This window comes from Lepus europaeus, chromosome 10 (genome assembly GCF_033115175.1).
Source record: "Lepus europaeus isolate LE1 chromosome 10, mLepTim1.pri, whole genome shotgun sequence".
NCBI classification, from domain to species: Eukaryota; Metazoa; Chordata; class Mammalia; order Lagomorpha; family Leporidae; genus Lepus; species Lepus europaeus.
The window spans coordinates 20,331,221-20,359,061 of NC_084836.1; the positions used below are offsets into that span (position 1 = coordinate 20,331,221).

A 27,841-nucleotide genomic window follows, 5' to 3' on the forward strand; every position below is an offset into this window, starting at 1 on the left:
ATCTATGTGAGAGGTTATCATGAGGACGAGCTAAGACAAAGAAGGCCGCTGTGTAGTGCCTGAAATAACATAAGCATTCAACACATTTTTATTATTGTGGTTAGTCTGAACTCTTAAGGGCAAAATATTAGATTATACTCCCTTTTTGTCATTCCTGGCACCTAACACAATGCCTGACTCACAGTAAATGTTTAATAAATGTTTGTTAAACCAAAATGAGTGGAAAATTCATTTCTCCAGCCTTCCAACTAATTTCCATTTCTAAATACAGTATTGGTCACTTTTAAACATCATAATTCCACAAAATGGGATGATGCCAAGTCTATGATAAAAAAATAAATTCACAATTATAATTAGTGTAAAAATTATTGGAATTTATTTTTGCTGGAAAGTTTCTATCTTCAGGAAAATAACAAATATCATATATTTAACTGATTTAATTATGACCTATGCTTTAATTCAGAGAAAACAAATATCCCAGGCCCCAAATTCAAATCTTTACTTCTTTGGTCTGTCATACACTGGTGTGAGAAAACTGCTATGAAACTAGTTCTTTAAGTTCATTATTAAATTCATTAAGTCCTCAATATCTTTTCATTATTTTTACCATAATACATAGTTTGAAATGTGTTTTATATCATGACCACTGTACATACTTATATGTATGTAACTTAAACAAAATTTCCATGAAATAACATTTATCCTTCATTCTTGAGGGGCACTCTGATATTTCTTTTCTATTCTATTCTATTCTAGTTCTTAATACAGATCACAAACCACAAATAGATTTCATAATCCACTGGGGTCTGAGATTTGTCACTTTAAAAACATAACATTTAAAAAATGTACTAGAAAATGATTTCTCAAGTGTCCATTGACATTAATGTTAAAACTATATAAGGTTTTACTTGAAAGAATGTTGCTAACTTGACATAACTTCTCATGAAAAATTTTAAGGAACACATACTTAGATTTAACCCCAGTGAAATATTCACCTGCCGAGAACCCTATAGAAATCAGCCCACCCAAGTACTGTGGGTCTGACTGAGCCATCTTTGGCCTAGAGCTATTGCTTTAATCTGAAACAAAAGTTCCCACATCTCACAGTCTGGTTGCAGAAGCTAAACCCACAGAGCCTGCGAGCAGCATCTTACCTTTAGCAGGCTTCATACTCATCATGTCCGTGACAAATCCTGGTGGCGAGCAGCTGTGGTGAGGGCTAATATGAACTGGGTTTTCTAACCCCTGAAACTGCATTACCACTCATAGTTTATTCACAGCAACTGAAAATCAGACTAGGTAAGAAGTGAGAGAGGCCAGAGGTTGTGTGGTTTACTGATTAACTTCATTACGGAGAAGAATATTTGTAAATGTTTATGAGAAAAGTCCTCGATGCCAAATTGCCTAGTAAGCTGGAAATCAGTCTCTTAGATAAACATTTTCATGGAGTACTTTTTCCACTGGGGGGGAAAAAAAAAACTTTTAGAGGGTAGATTTCTGTTCAGTGCTCTTGATTTGGAGGTCAAGTACCATGATCTATGTCTTGACATTTGTTCCTTTCAAAAGACAACAGGATGACATGTTTTCATAACAACAGGAAGCATTAAAGCACAATGCTTAACAGGCCCACTGACCAGGCCAGCTGAGTTTGTGTCCAGTGTTATAGATTGACTATGTGATGTCAAATTCATATGTTGAAGTGCTAACTCCCAGTACTCAGAATATGACCTTATTTAGAGGTCAGGTCATTTAGAGGTAATAAAATCAAACTGAGGATTGGGATAGGCCCTAATCCAATATGATTCATGTTCTTATAAAAATGAGAAATTGGGACACAGAGACAGACACACTTGGAGGGAACACTGTGTGAAGGGACACAGAGAGACGATGCCTTTTACAAGTCTAGGAGACAGGTCTAGAGCAGCTCCTTCCCCCCTCAATCTTCAGGAGGAACCAGTCCTGCTGACGCTTTGATTTTGGGCGTTCAGCACCCAGAACTGAGATAATAAACTTCTGTTGTTTAAGTCACCGGGTCGGTTATACTTGTTATAGCAGCACTAGCAAGCTAATACATCCAGGCCCTCTTGGCTACTAGCTCTGTGAATCATGAATAAGTTCCTGATCCTTTTCTGCCTTGACCTCCTTGTTTGTAAAATAGGACTGATGATCCCATAACTTCATGTAGTTATGTGTGCACTAATAAAATAAGATTTTAAATATTGTTAGTACCATGAGGGGCTACCCATCCTCATTATATTATGATTATTCAGCTTTGGATTCTAGTGATAATGGTTTTCTTATTGAGTAAAAAGAATTGCGTTTTTTAAACCTGAATCATAACCTCTGGATATCAACTTTAAGTCCACTGGTTGTTTTCTGGAAGAGAGGAATTTAGAAGGGAACACATTAGGGTCAGGGATGAACCCAGACATCATGTAGCCAGATGCACTATGTAACCCTAGGCAAGTCTCTCAGCTTCTGTGGGCCCCATGTGTTACATTAACAGATGGTAAAACATAGATAATAATTCCTGCCCTACATCTCTCAAAGGCCTGTTGCGAAGATAAAATAAGATAATAAATGAGAGAGCAGTTTTAAAAGGTGAAGTTGATCTACATAAGTGTAACATTGCAGGATTTACAAAGCTTATCTACATAAGTGTAACACAGCAGGGTAGGTCATTGCTATAATCTTTAAAAAGGTTCCAAATGCATGTCTTACAGGATTCTCACTTGCAACCTTTGAGAAAACTATCAGTCATGATGTGTATTATCTTCAACTCTATTTCACAGCAACCCAATGAGGTTAAATGAATTTCCATAGTCAACAAATATATATATATATATAAGATGAAGTTAAGACTTCAAGCTGTGTTTTCCGACTATCAGAAGGCCCACTTGCCAAACTGTCAAGAAAGAAGAAAAGAATGATGGTCTCTTGGTTTATTTCAGTTTGGATTTCTCAGTACAGGGTCCCCATTTGAAAATCTGTTCTTAATCCTCAATTTCCTTGTGACCCCAATCTCCTCTCTTCACAATCCCAGAGCTATCTCTGCCTTGAAAGGGTCTTTAGTGGAAGACAAACTAAAGAATGTGAACTGGGGCCGGTGCCATGCCTCACTTGGTTAATCCTCTGTCAGCGGGGCCGGCATCCCATATGGGCGCTGGGTTCTAGTCCCGGTTGCTCCTTTTCCAGTCCAGCTCTCTGCTGTGGCCCGGGAGGGCAGTGGAGGATGGCCCAGGTGCTTGGGCCCCTGCACCCACATGGGAGACCAGGAGGAAGCACCTAGCTCGTGGCTTCAGATCAGTGCAGCACACCAGCCATAGCGGCCATTTGGGGAGTGAACCAACAGAAGGGAGACCTTTCTCTCTGTCTCTCTCTCTCAGTGTCTGTAACTCTACCTCTCAAATAAAAAAATAAATAAAAAATAAAAAAAGAATGTGAACCAAGACAAACCACCTCCAAATTTTCTGTTTCAAGAATTTTCCACAAAGATTTTGATCTGGTCAAAACAAAAGAAGTTGTTCATTGTCCTCAAAAGCACATATACTAAGAAATAATTAGCATATTAGCAATTTTTGTAATCCAGGAAACCTTTGTCATTGAATAAAATTCCCACAGAATGTTATCATAAAACTGATTGGGTCCCTTTGCTTGTTTCTTAGAGATGATCAACTGCCTCATTCTTTTTAAATAAAAAATATACTTTTTAATGAAGATCTATGTTGCCTGAAACAATATTCTTTAGCTATATATGGATTCTTAAATGTAAATTAAGTTAAATAAAATTAGAGATAGATCCACTGTGGCACCAGTCACAAGTATTCAACAGCCACATGTGGACAGTGGCTACCATATTGAACAAAGTAGGTCTGGAACATATCTTTCATCACAGAACGTTCTACAGGACAGCACTGTTGTAGCTGGCACTCAAAAGCAATGTGAATGCTACACCAATCATGGTGAGTCAGGCATCAGCCATGAAGGCATAAACAAAGGGAAGTCCCAAAGCAGACACTGACAATGCTTTTCTGAGAACTATCTTTGGGAAGAAGGATGGCCAACAGTGATACACTCTCACTACAAAGGCTTTCCGCATGAGGAAGGTGAACAGACTGCTCTCATCCTAGAGCCTCAAACATTCAAATCCAGTTCCTCATCTTAATTATATTGTGGTTGCCTACTCACTATTTATGAAACTCCAAACAGATTATCTAACATCTTTAAATATCCATTTTCTTTACCTTGTCAGAGTGTTGTGAGAATTAATATTTATGGCACATAGAGCCCTGTGGATGTGCCAGGCATCCTTCTGAGCACATTATTAAATAAGGCAAGTAACTAGCACAAATGTAAGAAATTTTCCCATAAACACAGACTAGTAGATGGCAGAGATGAGACTTAATCTAGGAAGTGTGCTAACAAGTCTAAAAATGTACTTAGCATTATGTATTACACATAGAAAGCAATCAAGAAATGGTAAATTAGCATCACAATAATTTCATCATTATTTATTTATAAACATCATATGACTTTGCAGCCAATCTTTCTCAGTTGGTGCCCCTGAAAATGTGTCTGTTAGCCTCGAGGTTGGGAGCTAGGCTCTAAACTGCAATGGAATCTCCTACCAGCTGGCTGACTTGTCTTTAACTCTCTGTCTCATTGCACGCCTTTTTAAAACCATGCATGCCCTTTCTAAAGGAACCAATAATCTATTTGGTAATAAAAGAAGGCTCATTTAATATTCCTTTCATTCTCTTATTTCTTCACTCCGCTAACAAGAGCACTAGATCTGAGATTCCTTGAGAGAACAAGAATCAAAGTCATGGCAATTACTTAAAGCTCAAACACCATTTAGAGCTGTGGAAGAGAAGAGGATAAGAAACAGCAGTGAAAATATTACAAGTGTGCTAAAACAGCTTCACTCTGAACCAATTATGTCTTTCCATCTTCTGAGAATTTTATGCTTTAAATCATCCAGTACGTCAGAACTACATTCACTCAAGTTGAACTCAGTGAAATGGATAAATACCCGAACTCAAATGTCAAAAGTATTCTACAAAAGTTCATCTCAAGACCTTTAATTGTATTTGAAAACATCTGGCTAAGTCTATAACATCTGGAAGATGCTTTTAATTTAAGCACAGGACACAGGCAAAAGCCAGATTTCAACATGAATATCTTTTAATAAAAATAAAGTATACCCAGAGAAGGTAAGCAGGAACAGCTTAGTGAAGCACAAAGCCGTGAGAAACAGCCAAAGGAAACGGAAAGCAAATATGTAGGCTTGTATGTGGAATCTGCCTCTTGCCACTTGCTGGGCCTCACTCAGAGGGCTCTGGAGAGACTATTAGACACAATAATAAAAACAGTATGATTGTCGATTCCAAAGCTGTACTATCAAGATGAGATAGAATATGTGTTGCCTTCCTCGGGGCACCCAGAAATTTATTTACGTGTAGTTAATTCTTGTTGGCTCCTTGAAAATTCTTTGCACTCAGCAGAGCTAAGCTAAATAGCACTTCCTTCTTTTAATGAGAAGAATGGTGCTTATCATTTCAACAATGAAAAAATATGACAACCACATTTCAAGTTCTGGATGATATAATTATGATGTTTTATGAGGCATTGCTGTTCACAGAGGACTTTCCCACCAAAGCTCAGTCATTCCTCCCAACAGGCAGTGAATAGAGGGTCATTATGATCCCCTTTTACCGGCAAGAAAACTCAAGTTCAGAGAGTCTTATTGTCCCTGAGATTATTTTCCTTTTATCTCTCTTCATATTTAACTCAAATTCAATTAACTTTTCAGAATATCACCAAGCTAACTGAATCAGTACCCATTATGCTGGAACATTGGACATGAGCGCTTAGGACCACACTTTGTGTTACTTATTCTGTCTTATTATCAAAATGCTATTTTCTATTTACATGGTCTTTGAATGTCTACAATTTTTGAGTTTTTAAACCAGAATTTGCTAAAAGAAAATTTAGATATTAAGTTTATACTGCCTCTTACCCTATTCACTAAGCCAAACTGTGGGAAGCTGTGGACTTTGTCATTATTACTTTTTATTATGCACTAATGGCATAAAACCTTGCCTTCTTCATTCATCTGAAATGCCTTTTATAATACACTAAATTAATCTTTGACCAAGTTTCCTGGCTGTAGGACTTCCCAAAGGAAAGATTGATCTCTGTGAGGTCACTATGTCCTTCCATTCTGAGTCCTCCACATGGATTCAGTTACTGATGGACTAGATTCCCATCTGGATTTGTCAGGGGTATCTGGGTGCAGAATAAATTAAAAGATTCCAGGGTGATTATTCCAGCCCCATATCCAAATTCCATTCTGTCCAAGCTTCTTTACTTCCTTTCTAGTGATGGTGTCACATCTGATCCCCCCACCACTGACTTCATCAGCAATTGTGACAATGGATCCTGTAAGCGTTCAGACTTAACCTCGGCAGACAGCCTGTCATTTCAAGAGTGTGATGCACATCTTTTTCTTTCTGCCCAGAACTCCTGCAATATCAAAGAAAACTTCTTGGCCTGAGCTCAATGACAGCTCAGAAGTACAGGGGAGTTAATGACCCAGGAGCAACCCTCAACCAATAGGAGCCAGAAGCCTGTTAATAAACACGCCATACTCGGATCCCTCAGCTGACAATTCTCCCCTCAATTTCCCCTCACCCACAGCAGTGATCTTGATAACTTGCCTCATGTTGGTTTTCCTTCCTCCCCAGCCTCATAGCTCCAATCCCTCACTTTTGCGCTCCCCACCACCTCACATACAAAATGCCAGCACATAATCCTTGCTTCAGGCTCTTCTTATGAGATAATCATTTGTATGGATAGAAATACTTTGCCTTCTCTTTAAGCCAAAACCTTTGAAAAGTGAAGGGTCCACCGTGGTCTTCTCTACAGGAAACTTAAGGGTATTTTTGAAGGGGTCATTAGTGTCTCTAGCATCCCGTAGTGAGTGCTAACCAGTGTTTGTCTTAAATACTGGTCACCTTTCCAATGTCATAAAGTTGGGATTTAATCATGGTCTTTAACCTACAGTGAAGGGATCATGCCCAGGACCACCTTGAAAGGATGTGTGAAGTCCTGTACCAGGTGACTATCACTGAGTCATCATGACTACTTGCTGACGTGGACATTTTTTGGACTTGGATGTTAAAAGTCGACAGAGTTCTACAATTTCCAGCCTAAAAATCTCATTTTACCATTTAAAATGGATAAGTTGTTTAAGGCTGCACAGCTACTCAATGGGACTTCAGGGTCCAGAGCTAGTTCTCTAGACTTTCTACTGTATTAAAGAAAAATGAGAAGACAAGGCCCTTTCAAGTCCAAGACAGAATTTGGGGCTTTGCACATGCTATTGCCTCCCCCTGGAATGTTCTATCAGCCTTCTTTGTCTTTCACTCTCAGCTCAATTATCCATTCCTCAGGGGCTTCCCTGAGCACACCAGCTAGAGTGTTCATACCTCTAGTCACTAAGACATCATCCTGTCAAAACACCTATCTCTTCCTCAAAGGATTTCATTTATTTACGTGTTTATTGGATGCTGTCTATCTCATTCCCTGTCTTATTCCAATGTAAAGCATGTCATCAGTGTTCAACATTTTTGTGGAAGAAATGACTGCTGTACCATAAGCTATCCTTGTCCTATTCTAACAACATGACAACTGGTTTTGAGTACACGGATGACTGGAAAAAATTCTGGCTTTCTGACTCATTGAACGAATGGTTCATGTCAACTCGTTTGAATCTGTGGTACAGCATAAGATTCAGGAGTGATGGGTTAGTCCTTGGGACTACTCACCCTTGGTGCCCATCTTTCCCCTCATACACTCCACAATGATCTTAAGGGACAACCATAGATTCCACCAATGTTATCAGGATACACAAGAAGATGGAGAGGAGGAATAAAGGAATCAAAATATTCTCCATCCTTCCTTCTAGCACACCTTAGCTCAAGTATATTGGGTGGAAGGGGACTGAGGGCACCTGGGAAAAGAGACTTGGAAAGAATGCTTAGGTCTGGCTCTAGCATGTGGTGGGACAAAGGAAGAGGAGCCAAATATGCATCAGCTATGCTCACCAAAAGAAGGGCTCAGGTAACCAGGAATAACAGTTGTGCATTGAGCTCATGCACCTTGTCCTAGATATTATAAGAGATCTTAAATACAGTGTTAGAAAGCCAGATAAGAATGTGTCCCAGCAAAAGAGAGATGTGGGAACCACACACAGAAATCAGGAGCCACAGTTTATACTTGGTGCTTCTATGTATACTTCAGGTCCTTTTAAACTGACAGAAATTTTATGACTTTTTATCCACTAACTGACATCTTTTCCATTTCATAGTTACTAAGATTAACCTGCAACTTGGTGTTTTTGCTTAAAACTGGACTAGTTTGTAAGAGAAACCCTACAATTTCCTCCCTATGTACAAACTGGAGCTTCACAGGTTGGAATAATAACCATGACACCAAAGTTCAGATGTAGAAATCTTAACATGTAATCATAAAATTTTAGAGTAAGAAATGGAAGTTTTTATTTGAAACATATCTTCTTAAGTAGAATTTGCCCTATTCAGTGGTAAGTACCAACAGTATTAATTAACTGTAAGTACTGACTGACAGAGCAAAAAGTTATGAAGATGTCTATACATTGATTTTTTTAAAAGATTTCATTTCTTTCTTTGAGAGGTAGAGTTACAGAGAGAGAGAGAGAGAGAGAGAGAGAGAGAGAGAGAGAGAGAGATCTCTTCCATCTGCTGGTTCACTCCCCAAATAGCCATAATGACCAGAGCTGGGTTGATCTGAAGCCAGGAGCCAGGAGCTTCCTCCAGGTCCCCCAGGTAGCTACAGGGGTCCAAGCACTTGGGCCATCTTCCCCTGGTGTCCCATGCCATAAGCAGATATTTGGAACAGAAGAGGAGCAGCCAGGACATGAACCAGCGCCTATATGGGATGCTGGCATCACAGGCAGAGGCTCATCCCACTATGCCACAGTATAGGCCCTGCATTGATTTTTTTTTAAAGAGCTATGGAAGGACAGGTCAGAACAAATGGTCAAGTGACCAGACGTTGAGGCAGGACCATTCTCTATCCTTGACTGCATTCATAGGATGAAGAAAAGTCAACCAGAAGAAATAACTTACAGCAAGTAAGTGATAACTTACAGCAAGTATGTGTGATAACTTGCCATTTCATAAATAATTATCCTTGCCTTTGGGCTTTGAGAGTTACTGATCAACATCCCCCTTTCCTCTAAATCTCTCTCCTCCTTTGCTATTTGTTACTCAATTGTCACTCAGTTCCTATTTATCAAGAGTATATTATTATTAGTTAAATGTGACCACTGCCTATACAACATGATCATTGCCCTTAAATGCCCTTAAGCGAGGGTGACATACAAATGTGAAATACAAATAATAACACCTGCTTGGAAATGAGCTGATAAACCATTACACATTAAAGAGATAATGACTAGTAGGCAACAGCATAAACTATTAATATCTCCTAGGGATATTTGCAGCCAAACAAAGGATCATGCCTTAACACATTATCTCTATAGAATTTGAAGCATTTGCATTTTCACTGTCATGGTCTATTATGGCCTATATATTAATAGCAAGTGAAAACTGCAAGTACCCAAGCCACCCAGGAAGGTTATTATGCACAAAGAAGAAATTATTTTAAGTGTAGTAGATGGCTCTCTGCCCCACCCAAAATATTGCTTTTGCTGACTCTTTGCTGATGTTCTCAATTGAAAGTCTTTATAGTGAAGTGTTTTCCATAAATGCATAAAGTGGAGCAATATATCATTTTATGGTATCATCTAGTTATAGTTCTACTGAGAACAACTTAGTACAATTTGTTCTCAATCCAACTTAAATGACTAATCCTGACAGATCCCCCATCACTGAAGGAATGATGAAAAGTTAACCTACTGCAGAGCCATAACCTAAGCCTTTAATAGGTATAATATTAAACCATAAGAATCATGATTTCATACTTTAATACCTACCATAATAATATTAGAATTAACCTGAGAGCAGGAATCAGTTTGCACTCCCAACTCTGTTAATTATCTAGCCTCATGGCCTTGGGAAAGTCACAAAGCTCTTCAGAGACCTACAGTCTTCAACTATAAAAATGAAGACCATTAGGTTCAATGAATCAAGGTCCAATCTACCTCTCTAATCTTGTGGAATGCTAACATGTATTGAATATCTAGATGGAACAAAAAGATTTTCTTGATTCTCCGTTGGACTCACCATCTAGCTATTTTTTTCATGTATTTCCAAATTACAGTTTGTTTTGATTGATAACCAAGTCAACTTGACAACTTACCAAATAAATTTTCAGAAAAAGAAAATTCATCCATGGCTGGTAAGTAGGAGTGCTCTATGAGATTCATTTTTGATCCCATCCAAAATTTTCCATTTGAGAATGCACTTTCGTCGTGATGGTATTCAAAAATAGGCCCTGAAAGGAAAATAAATGAATAGAGAGCTTGTTGTTTGGGGGTGAAATTGTTGATTAAGAGAGAGAGGGAAAGAGAGAGCAAGCTAATTTACAAAAGTATAAATGACTCTGTTAGTAGACATTTTACCATAGCCTTTCTATATGTATCTTCTCTCAATATTGATCATTTCTGTACCTCATTTGAACTTAAAATTGGCCAAAAATCCATGCTTTTAGAATAGATCCTCTCTAATTTATCTGGGAAAACACCATATGCTTTCATTTCAATTTTAGCACTTGGGAAATTTGAGCAAGATATGAAGACATTTTAGTTACATCTTTATTTCTTTGATACATAGGAAAGCAGGAGTATATATAAAAACTTTAATTGAAAATGACATGAATCGATGATTTATTATCTTAAACTTTATTATAAAGTTGAAAAGGTCTGTGTAAAAACACAGTAGTGGCTTAGACTTCCACTTCCTGCTGGAATTTTCTTGACTAAACATTTGGGCAGCAGATTAAAAATTCTGAAAGTATTTCCCCAGGATCCTCCTTATTTCTGCCTTTTAGAGGAAATCTGAGGGCTTGCATTTTCATTCTTATGGTCTATCATGATCGTATGAGTATACTGCTCTAGTGTAAAAGGAGATTATTATAAAAAGAAAAGTAGTGGTAAATCTCACCAAAATGTTTGAAGTTTCATCCTCAGGAAATGTCCAGATTAAATCTGAGTACCCAAGACAAGCAGTGTTCACCTTGAGCTGTATCTCTAAGTATTCCTTCCGTCTTTTATCTCCCTAAAGAAGTAATTTAAAGGGTTGAGTAATAAAAAAATTTGCTATGCGAACCTCTTTTCCTAGGCTGTTATCTGAGGATGGTTTTCAAATCTTTTTATAATGTCTCCACCAAGAAATAATTTTGTTTATAAGTAAATAACTATTTATATTTGTTATTCAGGAAGAGAATATAGGTATTTTGCCAGACAAATATCTATTTCTGCACTATGCAAGTGTCTTCTTTCTCACTCACCTAATAACCAGCTCTCGCATAAGTGAGTTTCAGATAACTTTTGGTTGCTGGTAAGGTAGTCAACCCGAAACTTGTTTGTTTTATTGATTAATTTTTTTCATGCTTTTAACAAATATAGGACACTTCTTTATTCTATATTAAGCCCCATCTTGGATATTTGGAGATAAAATGGTAAGAGAAAAAAAGCATCCATGATGTCAAAGAATAGAAGAATGGCAACATTAAAAGGATAATCACACAAATACACAGATGATTACATGTTGTCATTATAGTTGTTCATGAAGAAAAATCCAAGATGTTCTAATAGTGAGATTTGGGTGTGAAGAGAAATGGAATTGGCAGGGAGAAAGATTGGTGATTTCAAGAGCAATATTTTTTAAATCTTCATTTTTTAAAAAATCACATAGTAATTGTACATATTTGTGGGACAAAGTGTGTCATTTCAGTACAGGAATACAATGTGTAGTGTCAAATCAGGATAACTGGCATGTCTATCACTTCAGATATTTATCATTTCTTTGTGTTGGGAACATTCAAAATCCTCTCTGCTAGCTATTTGAAATATTCAGTCAATTATTGTCAACTATAATTATCCTACAACACTATAGACCCTTAGAAGTTATTCTTCCTATCCAACTGCACCCTTGTGTCAAGGGAAATTTTTAAAAAAGATTTACTTACTTAGTTATTCAGTCAAAGAGGCAGAGTGATGGAGAGGGCGGGAAGGAGGGGAATGAAAGAGAGAGAGAGAAATATTGATTGACAGATCTTCTATCTGTGTTTTACTCTCGAAATACCTGCAACAGCCAGGGCTGTGCAAGGCTGAAGCTAGGAACTCTATCCAGATCTCCCACGTGGATGGCAGGGACGCAAGAATTTGGTTCATCATCCTGTGTTTCCCAGGTACGTTAGCAGGAAAATGGATCAGAAGTGAAGCAGCCAGGACTCCAACTGGCAATGAAGGCAGCCAATTACCCTACTATGCCAAAATGCCAGCCCCAAGGGCAATTTTTAAGGACAGGAAATACTAAAGCCATAAAGAGAAGTCATTGAAAAAGATCTAGAGTGTGTTCTGAGAAGAAACAAAAACTATGTCCGTGATGGGGGCTCAAACACATCTGGATCCATCTGGTAAACCAATGGCAAAGTTCCATCAAACTATTGAACTCTACCTTCCCATAAGTCAGGTGGGTCTAGAAAACAGCAAAGTCTCAGTCACTAAAGATGAGCACAATCCTTAGTGTAGCTGTGGTTATCCAATTCACACTAGACTTAGAGGACCTTGCTGTCACACAGAAATGAGGAGGGATTGATTGTAAATAAAAACTAAGTCTGGAAACATGGAGGTAAGGCAGACCTTTTCAACAGAATGCAACGTAGAATTCATTTTAACTCCACCTATCTCCTCAAATGACTGCCACATATCACTGGAACTTTGAACCCAAGAGGGCTCAGAGCCTTCCTGGGGCAATTGTGCAACAGTAGCAGCTGATGCCATAACCAGCATACAGGTGCCCAGCAGAGGAATTTTGACTACTGGCTAGGAGTTGCTCTGCCTCATGGACATAAAAATACTGGGAAGAGAAGCCAAGGCAAATTTGACTATGAACTTGAAAAGAACCCAAGGCACTTCTAAAATATTTGAGGGCAGGGGTATCTGGGGAGAAGAAAGGCTTTGACAGCAAGCTGGAGAGCCTGAGGAATAAACCATTAAAATCTGAGTTGTTAATATTAACAATTCAAATTTCAATATATATATGTGTGTATGTAGATAGATAGATAGATAGATAGATAAATATCTAAGAATTATATAGGGGCTGACACTGTGGTGTATTGGGTTAAGCCACCACCTGCAGTGCCAGCATCCCATATGGGTGCCAGTTCGAGACCCAGTTGCTCCATTTCTGATCCAGCTCTCTGCTATGACCTGGGAAAGCAGTAGAAGATGGCCCAGGTCCTTAGGCCCCTGCACCCGCATGGGAGACCTGGAAGAAGTGCCTGGCTTCTGGTTTATGATCAGCTCAGCTCTGGCTGTTGTGGCCAACTGGGGAGTGAACCAGCAGATGGAAACCTCTCTCTCTCTCTGCCTCTTCTTCTCTCTCTATGTAACTCTGACTTTCAAATAAATAAATCTTTTTTAAAAAGAATAATATATACCAAATATATATTGTATAATAAATGGGTTGAAAAGCACCCCCAAAATTCAGACAACTGTTTTTCTCGATCAGAGTTTCTCCTATCTGTGGAATAGAAAATTATACAATTTCCCATAAAAGCACCTTCCAGGAACCCACAATGGAAAGTCAGGAATTTTTCCTAATATTCAACTCAAATATATACTCTGTAACTAAGAACTCATTTCCTCTAATCTCTGAAATATAGGAGATGACAGCTCTGTGGCTCAGACTTCAGAATTTCCACTGTGCTTTCCTTTTCTCAACTCCTTTTTAACCCTCGGCCTCATTCATCAAGCTGCCCAAAATGTCCACAGCACATTACAGGTCTCAGATGTCTTCAAAGTACATCCATCTTCCTTTTGGATTCATCTACTATATTTTCCTCTATATGTTCATAAAAACGTGTCATCTTCGATTGCCTGGGACACAGTAGTTCCTCAAGAAACACTGGCTCAATTAAACCAATTATTGTTTTTCAAGCTTAGCTCTGCCAAATTCCATATTTGGCATGCCCTAACTGGAGAAATGGCTTAAGTGATCATTTGCTTATTCCAGTGAATTTCCAATTCCCTTGATTCTTCATCATTTGGACTATTATTGCTGGCTAGATAACCACAATGTGAGTGTCCTGATTAGCTAACAACAGATCTTTCAAGAATCTAGGTAGCTAATAGGGTCTACTCCAGTCGGGTTCATTGGGTTTACAATTCCTGAAGGGGCTTAAAAAAGGGGAACAGTGATTTTGGAAAAGGTAATACAAGTACATGGAAAGCAGTTCAAACAGCACACTGAAAAATCTTTCCAGTTCAGTTCCCCATTGCTCTTACCAGAAAAATCAAGATAAAGAATATCCAGTTTTTCATTATCTTCCCATGTATTGTGTCTACTCTTTAGCATAAAGGCCTTTCACAACAACAAGTGGTCTTTAAAAGTTCATCATGTGACAGGGCATTCAACTTAGCACATCCTAAGATGCTACTTGGCCTAACACATCCTAAGATGCTACTTGGGCTACTCTTCATCCCATGTTGGATTGCCTGGGTTCAAGTTTCAGCTCCACTCCTGATTCCAGCTTCCTGCTAATGTGTACTCTAGAAGGTAGCAGGTGATGGCTCAAGTAGTTGTGTCCCTGCCACCCTAACAGGAGACCTGAGCTGAGTTTCCAGATAACAATGGCCACCAGCTATGGCAGGTATTTGGGGAGTGACCTGCATATGAGATCTCTCTTTCTCTCTCTCTCTTATTTACATAAATACAAATAAATAATTTTAAAAGTTCATGGGAAGTGCACATTATAAAAATAAAACACATGGATTTCAAACATTTTTATATCAGAATAGACTTATGTTTTACTTCAATTTATCCATGATTTTTAAAGTCCCCTCCTACACTTAAACTAGAGTTTAGCAAACTATTGCCCACAAGTCAAAGTTGGCCTGCTTCCTGTTTTGTGCAGACTGCTAGCTTAGAATAGTCTTACATTTTTAAATGGTTGAAAAATGTCAAAAGAATATTTCATGATACATGAAAATATATGAAATTTAAATTTCAGAGTCCTTAACTGAAGTTTTCTTGGCACACAGTCTCACCATTTGTCTGTGGAATGTTTACAGGTGCTTTCTCCCTATAACTTCATAGTTAAGCAGTTAAAACACAGGACTGCATGGCCCACCGAGCCAAAATATTCACTATCTAGCCCTTTATATAAAAGTATGTTAATATCTTCCTTAAATGAATAATAGAAGGGATTCAATTGAAGCCAAGTAAATTTAAGCTGTGATTTAATGTAATAATTACTTTGGAAATGTAAACCCACTAGATTATGTTTTCCTTTTTAAAAAGTATTTATTTATTTGAAGAGAAAGAGAGATAGCAACACAGAAGCAGAGACAGAGAGCTCTCATCCACTGGTTACTCCCCAAATGCCCAGAATGACCAGAGCTAGGCTAGGCTGCAGCTGAGAGTTGGGAACTCAATACAGGTCTCCCACATGGGTAGAGGGACCCCAGTTACTTCGGCCATCACTGCTGCCTCACAGGGTCTGAATCAGCCACGAACTGGATCCGAAGCAGAGCAGCTAGGATCTAAACAAGGTACTCGTATGTCCTAAGTGGGCATCTTACCATCTGTGTCAAATGTCTACTCTAAACAGTTTTGCTCATTGACCCCCTAAAAGGAGTTTGAAAACAAATATGCTGGGGCCGGCACTGTGACATAGCGGGTAAAGCCACCACCTGCAGTGCTGTATCCCATGTAGGTGCCGATTTGAGTCCCGGCTGCTCTGCTTCCAATCCAACTCTCTGCTATGGCCCGGGAAAGCAGTAGAAGATGGCCCAAGTCTTTGGGCCCCTGCACCCGTGTGGTTCCTGAAACCCACAGGGAGACCTGAATTGAGTTCCTGGCCCCCAGCTCTGGGTCCAACTGAGAGCTGTTGTGGGTATTTGGAGACAATCAGCAGATAGATGTTCTCTCTCTCTCTCTCTTTACTCTCAAGTAGATGAAAATATTTAAAAATTATTTTAAAAAGAAAATTGTTGTAATAAATGTATTTTGAAATAATGTAAAAAATGAAAATTTTAACATGGTACTTCATTCTTCTAAAATCTATTCAGTTAAATTTAAATACCACAACAACTTAGTATCCTCTCTCACCATTTGAGTCTATTATTGAGCATTTAATCATTATTTTCTACCCCTGAATTGTGTATATAATTTGAATTTACTTTTTAAAATTTTCTAATCAATTTGATTGCAAATATTTTTAAAATTTAGATTGCATTTATTTCTAGTTATTCATATTGATTTGATCAAATCTACATCATGTCCCTTAGACTGAGGTAGGGATAGGGTGGGTATGGGATGGGTTGACCAGCTGCCCCTTTGATGTTACCTACATCATTTTCAATAAACAGTTGTTAATTTGATAAAGCCTCAACTTTAAGAATTCCTCCACATACTGTTTTCCTGAAGAGTTACTAAAATTTATCTTTTAATATGCTTATTAGAGAGAGAAAGAAAGAGAGAGAACAAACAAGCTACTAGTCTAGTCTCCAAATGCCCAGGTAGCTGGGGCTGGGCCAGGCCAAAGCCCTGAGCTGGAACATAACCCAGGTCTCTCACAGGAATCCAACCGCCTGAGCTATCATCTGCTGCGTCCCAGAAGGAAGCTGGAGTCTGGAGTGGAGCCAGGACTCCAAGCCCAGGTACTCTGATGTAAGACATAGACATCTTAATTGCTAGGCCACATGCTGGCCCCACTCAACGTATTTTTAGGATGAAGGAATCATTTCAAAAAATGTTTTTCCTGATCAGGGGTAATTAATAGAGTGCCTAAAATGTGATGTAATGGAGTGAGATGGACATTTTGCGATGCAATGGTTGTTTACAGTCCTTGTCTCTTCTGTTGAGGAACAGTGTTTTTTCCCTTCATACTAATTGCTGAACTCTTGTACTTAGTGTAGGGTTAACCCTATGATCATTAAGTAAACTGAAAGTAGATCTTTGTAAAAATTAAGAGTGGGAATGGGAGAGGGAGGAGGAAGAAGGATTGGCGCATGGGCGGGAGGGAGGGAAGTATCATTGTGTTCCTAAATCTGTATATATGAAATACATGAAACTTGTATAACAAACAAAATTTTTAAAAAAACTTTAGGAAATAAGGGGGGTTGTATGTAAATTCATGACATTCTGCTTTACATATAAATACTAATAATGACTTTATGGAAATCTAGTATATATGTGAAGTAGAAATAATTAAAATAATTAAATAATAATAAATAAATAATTAAAATAAAAGTTCATCACTCAGCAAAATAAGGAGGCAACTGACAGAATGGGAGAAATTATTTGCAAACTATGCATCTGATAAAGGAGTAATAACCAGAATATATAAAGACATCAAGAAACTCCACAACAACAAAACAAACAGTCCAGTTAAGAAATAGGCAAAGGACTTAAACAGGCATTTTTCAAAAGAGGAAGTCTAAATGGCCAACAGACACATGAAAAAATGCTCAGGATCACTACTCATCAGGGAAATGCAAATCAAAACCACAATGAGGTTTTATCTTCCTTCCATTAGAATGGCTTTCATACAGAAATCAACAAACAAATGCAGGCAAATATGTGGGGGAAAAGGTACCCCTATTCACTGTTGGTGGGAATGTAAACTGGTAAAGCCACTATGGAAAACAGTATAGAGATACCTCAGAAATCTGAATATAGACCTACCATATGACCCAGCCATGCCACCTCTGGGAATTTACCCATGGGAAATAAAAACAGCATATGAAAGAGTTACCTCTACCCCCATGTTTATTGCAGCTCAATTCACAAAAGCTGAGATATGGAATCAATCTAAATGCCCAAGAACTTAAGATTGGATAAAGAAATTATGGGATATGTACACCATGGAATACTACACAGCAGTGAAAAAATGAAATCCAGTCATTTGCAACAAAATTGATGAAACTGAAAAATATCATACTTAGTGAAATAAGCCAGTCCCAAAAGGACAAATACCAAATATTCTCCCTGACCTGGGATAACTAATAGTGCACCTAAAAGGCAATCTATAGAAGTAAAACTGATGCTTTGAGAACAATGACTTCGAACAGCCCTTGTCTTGACTGTTGAGGAACAGTTTTTCTTCTTCATACTATGTACTGAACTCTTTACTTAACATAGAATTAATCATATGTGTATAAAGTTCATTGAAAACAGATCTTAGTAAAAAATAAGAATGGGAGTTGGAGAAGGAGGAGGAAGACAGGTGGGAGAGTAGACGGGAGGGCAGATATGATGGAAAAAATCACCATGTTCCTAAATTTGCAATTATGAAATGTATGAAGTCTGTATTCCTTAAATAAAAGGTTTCTGGGGGAATAATTAATTAATTAATCAAATGTTTATAATTCCCCAAGTGCTTGTAACTAATTAATAACCAGGTATATGGAGGAGAGTTTCTATAAAATTTGATCATTGTGATGCTAATAAAATTTATTGAATTAAATATATTGAATTCTAAATAATTTCAAGCAATACAAAAAAGCATATAAAAATTCCAAACTTCATTCTATATTTTTTTAATTTGCATTCCCATCCACAGGGAATGAGTGCCCTTCTCATCACACCTCTATTGCCATTACCAGCTCTTATTTTTGAACAATCTTCTCTAATGTCCCCTCTATTGCGTGAAACTGCATTTCTTTGATTAGTAGCTATGTCAAATGTTTTTTGGCATCATAATGGCTATAGGTGATAGTTTGTTTCTATTTTCTGATTACATTCTTTGCTGTTTTTCTAATGAAGTGTTTATCTTTTTATTGACTTGGGAGAATTCTTTGTATATGGACTGCATTAGCATTGTGATATATTTATTAAATGCAGAATATCTGCAGTAGAAGAAGAAAACCTCTACTAAATCATCTTCACCTGAAGAGTTTTGAAATGTATGTAGTTGGAATCCATGTATGTGAGGCGTCATCAAAAAGTTCATGAAGATGTGTATTATGTAAAAACCCTGCAGGGCTGGCCTTGTGGCTCACTTGGTTAATCAACTGCCTGTGGCGCTGGCATCTCATATGGGTGCCAGGTTCTAGTCTCAGTTGCTCCTCTTCCAGTCCAGCTCTCTGCTGTGGCCTGGGAGGGCAGTGGAGGATGGCCCAGGTGCTTGGACCCCTGCACCCACATGGGAGACCAGGAAGAAGCACCTGGCTCCTGGCTTCGGATTGGCGTAGCTCCAGCTGTGGCGGCCATTTGAGGAGTGAACCAATGGAAGGAAGACTTTTCTCTCTGTCTCCCTCTCTCTCACTGTCAAACTCTACCTGTCAGATAAATAAATAAATAAATACCCTACATGGATTTCAAAATTATTGCACCAAAGTGACTTTACGTATTTTAATTCCATTTTCTATGAACATTTTGGAGTACGCTCAGATTAGATTTTTAGAAGCTTACTTTTTTCTTTTTATTTTTAGTTTATGGTACAAGGTGAATTTTCTCAGAATCGCATATTGGAACCTTTCATTTTCCATTGATTTATGATGCTTCTAGTGTTAAGGCTCAGCTTAGTTTTGCATTGATCATAGTTACATTTTGAACCAACATCAGCCTTTCTTATTACTGTTTATTTTTCTTCAGCCTTTCCTATGATTGTCTCATTATTCATCCTCTGTGCTAAATTATCACATCTTGCATCACAGACTTAAAGAGTTTTTCTTCAAAGGATTGAGATGATTCCAAACTTAAATATTTAAAGAGAAAGATTTATACCTTTCTAATATTCAGTGTTGCCTTTCAGGGGCATGATTCATATCCATTTACTCAAATGTACTCCAGTAACTCTCAATTTAATAGAATTTTTCCCATGTGTTCCCCAGTGTTCTGACAGATGCTTCCTTTGTCATCTATTTTCCCTCCTTCCATAAATCTGGAATCAGCTTATATTTCTGTTAAATTTTCCTATCACAGCCAGTAGTGTTATACATATGCAGAAATAATCATGGTGGTCCAGTGGAAATACAAGGGATGAGATAGGAAAATATTTGGGGTAGGGAACCAGTTCTGATCTTTCAGAACTTCATGAATGACCTGAAACTATTCAATCAGTTTCTCATCTCCACACTAACATGCTGAGCCTCACTTGAATAGGGGTTTACAATCTAAATAATAAGGCTGCTATCAAGATTAAAAGGTGAACCTTTTGTAAGTTTTCATGGATATACATAGTGACATATACGAAAATATTTTCTGCACTTCCAATAGTAAAAATAAGTGGAAACAACATAAATATCCAACAAGAGATGGATATAGAATCCTATACAGCAGTTAAAATGACTATAAAATCAGTTAGTAGTAGAATAGTGATATCCAGATGCTTTGAATGGAGAAAGGGAGGGAGGGATAGAAGACGGTTAACAGGTGCAGAAGAGCAACTGGATAAGAGAAGTAATTCCTAATGTTCTATTGCACACTAGGATAACTATTGTTGGCAATAATTATTCAATCATTTCAAAAATAGCTAGTAAAGAGGATTTTTTAATGTCCCCAACACAAAGAAATGATAAATGTTTGAGGTGATAGTCATACCATGATCTGATCATTACACATTGTACACATGTATTAAAATGACACATGGTATCCGATAAATATATATACTACATATCACTTCAAAATAAAATATATTTAATAAAAATGAACTAGGACTATATGCATTCATGTAGATAAATTGAAAAACATCATATTGAGCAAAACAATCAGGGAATAGAATAATACATGTACTTTGATACAATTTACATTGTTTAAAGATATGTAAAACAATGCTATCTGTTATCACAGTTAATCTACTGCATGGGTCAGCAAACTATGACTCATAGGTCAAACCCAGCCTGCCAAGGACCAAATTTGCCCTTTTGTTTATTTCTTATCTGTGGCTGCTTGTCTATGGCTGCTTTTGAGTTATGATGGCAGAATTAAGCAGTCTCAACACAGCCCACATGATCTGCAAGCCTAAAATATTCACTCCCTGTCCTTTGTAAACAAAGCCTGTGATTCCTGCTGTCACTGTAAAGACATGAATGAAAGTGATGAATGCCACGTTCAGAATGTTGGTATAGATGTGAGTGGGTACATAGGGAGTTTTCATAAAATCAGTAACACTCCTCTTCTTACAGTGGGTAATAAATAGAAGGGAATTGATGATATCACTGTATTTGATTTTACATGATGGAAATACTTCATAAAAGATCAAATCAAAATATATATGTGGAAAATTTCCTTATCAATAAAGGTGTGAAAGTTCTTTTTCTCACACATACTCCTTAAAGCATGGAGGAGAATAATTCCTTCCCAAAAATAGTTTAGGAAATCTAATTGTGGTCAATGGGAACATATTGGAAATTTTGAGTGCTGCAATGATACCTATATTTATGAGGTTCCTTTTGATGAAAAGTTGTGATGAGAAGGAGAAGCAGAACAGAAGGAGAAAATTTAGGAACTCTCGCTGAGGTGTGATGCTTAGGGTGTATCCCAGGGAGGCATCTGTAAAAATAGAAAGGAAGGGAACCAGAGTGCAATACAAAAAAGGAGGAGGAAGGCGCTGTTGATACAAAGTTTATGCCTTCGATACCCGAGGAAAGAGGGACAAAATGTTTATTTTACTTTGTAGATGAATGACACTGTAACCTAAGTCTTTAATTGGAGGATGCAGGAATAACTTCAGAAATGGTATGTACTGTTTGTTTTTATTGTGATAAGGCAAATGGTTACTGGTAGCTTGGGTTGCCACTTCCTGGTTATCAATATTTACTTGTTCAGATACTGTGTATCACAGGAAGGTCATGTTGTATGGAGCAGAATTTGTCAATGAGACCTTAGAATGATGCTGTTCCAATTAAATGGCCTTGACTGTGATTTAGAGGATTCAGCTCTTAGAAGATGAGATACATCAGTTACATGTACTGACTCGTGAACTCTTCATACATGAAGACTTCATTGTTCGTGACATTGTCCACGAAGAAGAGACTGTTGATGGCTAAGGACATATTTTGTTGTATATCTACATAATCTAATTTTAAAGGACAGAGCAAATGTGAAGTTTTTCTACCCATCACCATTTCATGCTCAGCAGGAGTCCTGGATTCAGTCCAAAGACTGGAAATATGTTCTTCAGGAAAAAAAGAGAAAAGAACACTAGAAAAATAAATAAAAGCTCTGGGAGACCTTACATTGGATTTCTAATGCCTAGTGTACTTCAGGTATATATTATATGCACAAAAAACCCTTAATTGATTTAATGAATACATGAATGGATGAAGAAGTAAATAAGTCACCTAACTAAATAACTAAATAATGAATGAATAATAGGTTGCCACTTTTAGAATCAGTCTTGCTTAAGCCATAGATGGAGATTAGTGGAGAGGTATACAAGAACAATACACTTAAGAACTGAAGTGTTTTTTAGTAACATAAAAAAAAAAAAAACTTGCCAACTCACTGTGTTTCCTCCCCACAACCTAGCCTAGTTAGTGAACTGCAACCACTTTTATTGTAAATCTCTTAAGCAGTGAACCTCCATGTCTCTCCATAGGAACCATTTCACACATGAACTGACCACCCCAGAAAATGGTCTCAATATCCCTCCCAAATCTTCTTTCATTGATTTCTCATCCATTAGAACTACCAGGAAAAGTGTTTGTTGTTTCCTTAATTTTCACTCTTTATAGTCAGGAAAATTATTTACTTTTTTTCTTTTTCCCCTTTATCTGCTTTAGTCAAAATGGCCAAGAAGCCATTTTCTGATGCTCTCTCCATGACTGACTTGTCATCTTTTTTCAAATACTTCATCAGATCATCTGAAATGTTATGCCCATCATTTGCACAAATTGTTGCAAAGCTGACTACAACAATTCCTTCCTTTCCACACACTATTTTGCCAAGTTAGTCTGCCATTCCTCATCAATGTGTGACATCTGCGTACTTCCTCTAACCTGAGCTGGTTGTATGGACATGAGGCTGTGGAACTTCTGAGCCAGGCCTGAAGAGGTCTTGCAGCTTTTGTTTTCCTACCTAAGAATCCTGCCCCAAGAATAACACATTATTTGTAGATGACTCAAATTCAACAATCTCAGCGAGAGGAAGTGTGACTGTCTCAATTTTCCCAGTTAACAGCTACACCAAGACCTCAGACAGGTATGAGTCTGTCTTGGTCCTGCCACTCCAGTTGACCTCATATCTAAATGATCCACATGAGTGAATCCAGTACAGGAATACTAAGTTGATACAAAGAAATATGAGTTAATGAATCATTACTATTTTAAATCATCATGCTTTGAAGTGGTTAGTACAAATAATAATTGATATAGAAATCAGTACCAAAAAGAGAGATGCTTTTTCAAAAATATTGCTAAAACATATGGCCTTTGCTTTGGGACTGAAAGATGGGCAAAGTCCAGAATGGCAGCAAGGAGGCCATTACTGGAAATTGGAAGAGCAGAAAAAAATTACTATGAGAATCAAAAAAGGAGTTGCTCATGTTGATAAAGTTGTCATCTGTGGTAACTTGGAAGACAAAAATGAATGCGTATGTCTAAAATTTCAAGAGAGTATGGGGAATGTCAGTTGACCTTTTAGCTGTCCATGATAAAGTACACAAACTCTTTGTGAAATGAACTAAAGAACTATAAGCAGAATTCTGTGAGAACTCAGGGTAAGTATGAAGGATCCAGGTTATACAGGGTTGAAAAATAACACTGTTTCACATTTTTGATCTCTCCATCCAGCAGAACTCGTCAAAGTAAGAAATGACCCCAACATAAACATCAAATCATGGATGTAGCTGTAAGATCCTTTGCTAAGAGGTCAAAAAATTAAAAAGGGTGCCTGGTAGACATTTGAATCTGGGTAAAGGGGATTCTAAAAATGTCAAGGCACTATCATACAGCTTTGTACTACATTGATATCTTGATGTATAAAGGAATAAAGGAATTTGATGTATAAAATATAAAATAATTTTTTTAAAAAATTATGGATATGAGCTTTTAGGCATGAAACAAACCCTAAAAAGATTCATAACAAATCCATAGTGTTTAAGTAAATTGCATTAGTGAAAGCAATGTCATCTTGTACCAGAAGCTAACTTCGAACTCCTTCCGATAAATAAGTGAAATCTATTTCCCTACCCATTGAGTGACTTACTTTGATGAATATAATTGCTAGAATTGTACTGAAAAAGTCAGGCACCAATATGTCTTGGACTTCTGGTTTTGCCCTTTCGAGTAAGACCACCATGCTAAGAAGAAACTAGGGATAAAATACTATTGGAGAAAGAAAGCTAGATATTCCAAGTGTCCCAGCTAGCAGCCAGCATCAAGATCCCAGATATGAGTAAAGCCTAGCTGACCCTCCAGTTGAAATAAGCTATATGATTAAGACTAGGGAAAACCAGCAGAAGAAATTCCTCACAGGCCCAGAAATAATACAACCATTGTTGTCTTAAGTCACATTGTGTTGAGGTGGCTTGCTACATAGTGTTAGATTGCCAGTTGAACAATATGTCACATTGGCTATTGTTTTATGGTTGTCTAAAGTGAACATTTCCTTAAAAGTAATATAAAAATAGTATCTCAATGTCATTTTTCTATTTGTTCTTTGTTTATTCAGTCAATATATATTCACTGACTATGTCAGGCCCTGAACATATAAAGACAATAAAAAAAAAAAATCATGGTCCTTCAAGGAGCTTTGTGTAAAAGTCATGCAAGGAAATCTCAGTCTAAATAGTGTGAGGATTGGCCAGCGCCGCGGCTCACTAGGCTAATCCTCCGCCTTGCGGCGCCGGCACACCAGGTTCTAGTCCCGGTCGGGGCGCTGAATTCTGTCCCGGTTGCCCCTCTTCCAGGCCAGCTCTCTGCTGTGGCCAGGGAGTGCAGTGGAGGATGGCCCAAGTCCTTGGGCCCTGCACCCCATGGGAGACCAGGAGAAGCACCTGGCTCCTGCCATCGGATCAGTGTGGTGTGCTGGCCGCAGCGCGCCTACCGCGGTGGCCATTGGAGGGTGAACCAACGGCAAAAGGAAGACCTTTCTCTCTGTCTCTCTCTCACTGTCCACTCTGCCTGTCAAAAAAGAAAAAAAAAATAGTGTGAGGATTGCCACAGTGAAAGTAAGCAGAGTTCCCTTCAAGAGCACAAGACAGGACATTCGTTCATCCAACATTAGTTAATGCTCTACTATATCCCAGGCTACTGGTCTTGGGGATCTGATAGTGGATGAGACAGGCCGATTACATTCTAGTAGAAGATATGGATAATATACAAGTAAATGCAGGACTTCTAATGGTGATAACTAGGAAACCAAGGGGATAATGCATTGAGTGCTATAGTTGGACATTATTTTGGAGAAGGCAATCAGGAAAGTACTTGCTGAAAAGCACACATTTGAACTCAGATATGAGGCATAAAAAAGGAGTAAGCCAAGGCCAACATGTGACAAAACAGGTTAAGCCACTGACTGCAATGCCAGCATCCCATATGAATGCCATTTCAAATCCTGGCTGCTCCTCTTCTGATCTTTGTACCCACATGGGAGACAAGGATGGAGCTCCTGGATCTGGCTTCAGCCTGACCTAGCCCCAGCTGTTGTGCCCATTTGGGGAGTGAACCAGCAGATGGAAGATATCTCTCTCTCCCATTGTGCCCCTCTCCATCTCTTTCCCTCTTTCCTTCTCCCTATAACTCTACCTTTCAAATAAATAAAAATATGAATAAGCCATGAAAGTGGAAATAAGTCTAGGCAGAGAGGTCAACAAGCACTGAAGGCCTGAGCTTGGAGCCATGTGAGAGCAGCACAAGCCCAGTGAGGCTGGAGACGAATACACAAGAGCAAGTGCAGGCGATGATCATGGTCCCAGAATGGGTGGCTTTCCTACAGCCTGGTTGGTCATAATCTAGAGTTTGGATTTTACTCTAGATGGAAATCATTGGTGGTGGTTTTGTTTTTTTTTTTTTGTTTTTGTTTTTGTTTTTTTGTTTTTTTGAAATACAGAGTTAGACAGAGAGAGAGAGAAGAGAAGAGAGAAAGGTCTTCCTTCTGTTGCGTCACCCCCCAAATGGCCACCAGGCGCTTCCTCCTGGTCTCCCATGCTAGTGCAGGGCCCAAGCACTTGGGCCATCCTCCACTGCCCTCCTGGTCCACAGCAGAGAGCTGGACTGGAAGAGGGACAATCGGGACAGAATCCGGGGCCCCAGGCAGGACTAGAACCCAGGGTGCCGGCACCACAGGCAGAGGATTAGCCAAGTGAGCTGCAGTGCTGGCCAAGGAAAGCATTGGCGGGTTTTAAGCAAGGGCATGAGTGGGAAAATGAGGGAAGTCTTTCTGAGGATAGAGGGTAGATTCCTGACCCTAGTCTGGGGGAGTAGACATTAGACTGGGAAATGGCATGTAGTTGGCATGAGCATAGGAAGGGGGAACAACTGTATCCCGAGCAACCTGTGCTCGGTGGTGGACTCAGCTCCAACTGGTGAGAGGAGGATGGGCCTGCCCACGAAATCCTGTGAGGAAAATTGGCAGTTCCTTTGCAGGTAAAAGTGGAGATTTCTATGTTGCATCATTCTTGAAAGTAAGTCTCAGATGGGTTAGAGTGTTTTAAATTATGCAGTTATTATATGAAAATTTAGCCAAATATATTTATGATGTTAATATTGAAAAGATTTAAGGACTTGATAAACAAGAAATAATTAGGAAAAGAATGTGACAACATTAAAATATAAGATAAATCAAGGCATCATAAACAAAGCTAAAAATGTGAAACAGAAAGAAAATATTTACAATGTAAATAAGAGCCAACATATTAGCACAAATAAGACATAAATAATTCCTAAAAATAAAGACAGAAAAGGATAAACAATTCAAAGGAGAAACTGGTGAAGGATGTATAAAGAAAATTCACCAAAGTGGAAAAACAAGTGGCTGATAAACAACTGAAACATCTGAAACTAATAATTACAAAAAAGCAAATTAATGTAACTAGATGCAATTTCCACCTATCAGAGTATAAAAAATTAAGTTTGAAAATATTTAAAGTTGGGAAAGCATATGGGAATCTATATTATTGTACAATGCTGGTGGGGATATGGTGTTTAGATATTCTGGAGGGCTCTTTGGTAGAATACATTACATTGAAATGAAATTCTGATTCCCAGAGTTTTGTTTTTTTTTTTTTTTTTCCCCTAAAGAAAGCATTGTGGCCGGTGCCACGGCTCAATAGGCTAATCCTCCACCTTGCGGCGCTGGTACACCGGGTTCTAGTCCTGGTTGGGGCACCGGATTCTGTCCCAATTGCCCCTCTTCCAGGCCAGCTCTCTGCTGTGGCCCAGGAGGGCAGTGGAGGATGGCCCAAGTGCTTGGGCCCTGCACCCCATGGGAGACCAGGAGAAGCACCTGGTTCCTGCCTTCAGATCAGCACAGTGCGCCGGCCGCGGTGGCCATTGGAGGGTGAACCAACGGCAAAAGGAAGACCTTTCTCTCTGTCTCTCTCTCTCTCACTGTCCACCCTGCCTGTCAAAAAAAAATCATTGCTCCGTGCATAAGGACCTTTGTTGCAGCCTTGTTTCTACTGGTGAAAACACAGAAAACACCTAACTGACCACAAGCAA

The 27,841-nt window shown here is 38.4% G+C and overlaps 1 protein-coding gene across 5 annotated transcripts in view; it reads right to left on the bottom strand.

Moving 5' to 3' along the window:
• The window catches only part of NR1H4 (nuclear receptor subfamily 1 group H member 4), an 88,787-nt gene that overhangs the window by 56,108 nt on the left and 4,838 nt on the right, over positions 1-27,841 (bottom strand). For 2 of the 5 annotated variants that reach the window (XM_062203059.1, XM_062203061.1), the window contains exon 2: positions 10,366-10,500. In XM_062203059.1, coding sequence (XP_062059043.1) covers positions 10,366-10,444 — 79 coding nt within the window. In that variant the 5' untranslated portion in view covers positions 10,445-10,500. Of the gene's footprint in view, positions 1-1,154; positions 1,268-10,365; positions 10,501-11,168; positions 11,283-27,841 lie in introns of those variants that run through there. The other 3 variants (XM_062203058.1, XM_062203057.1, XM_062203060.1) reach the window with 2 other exon arrangements.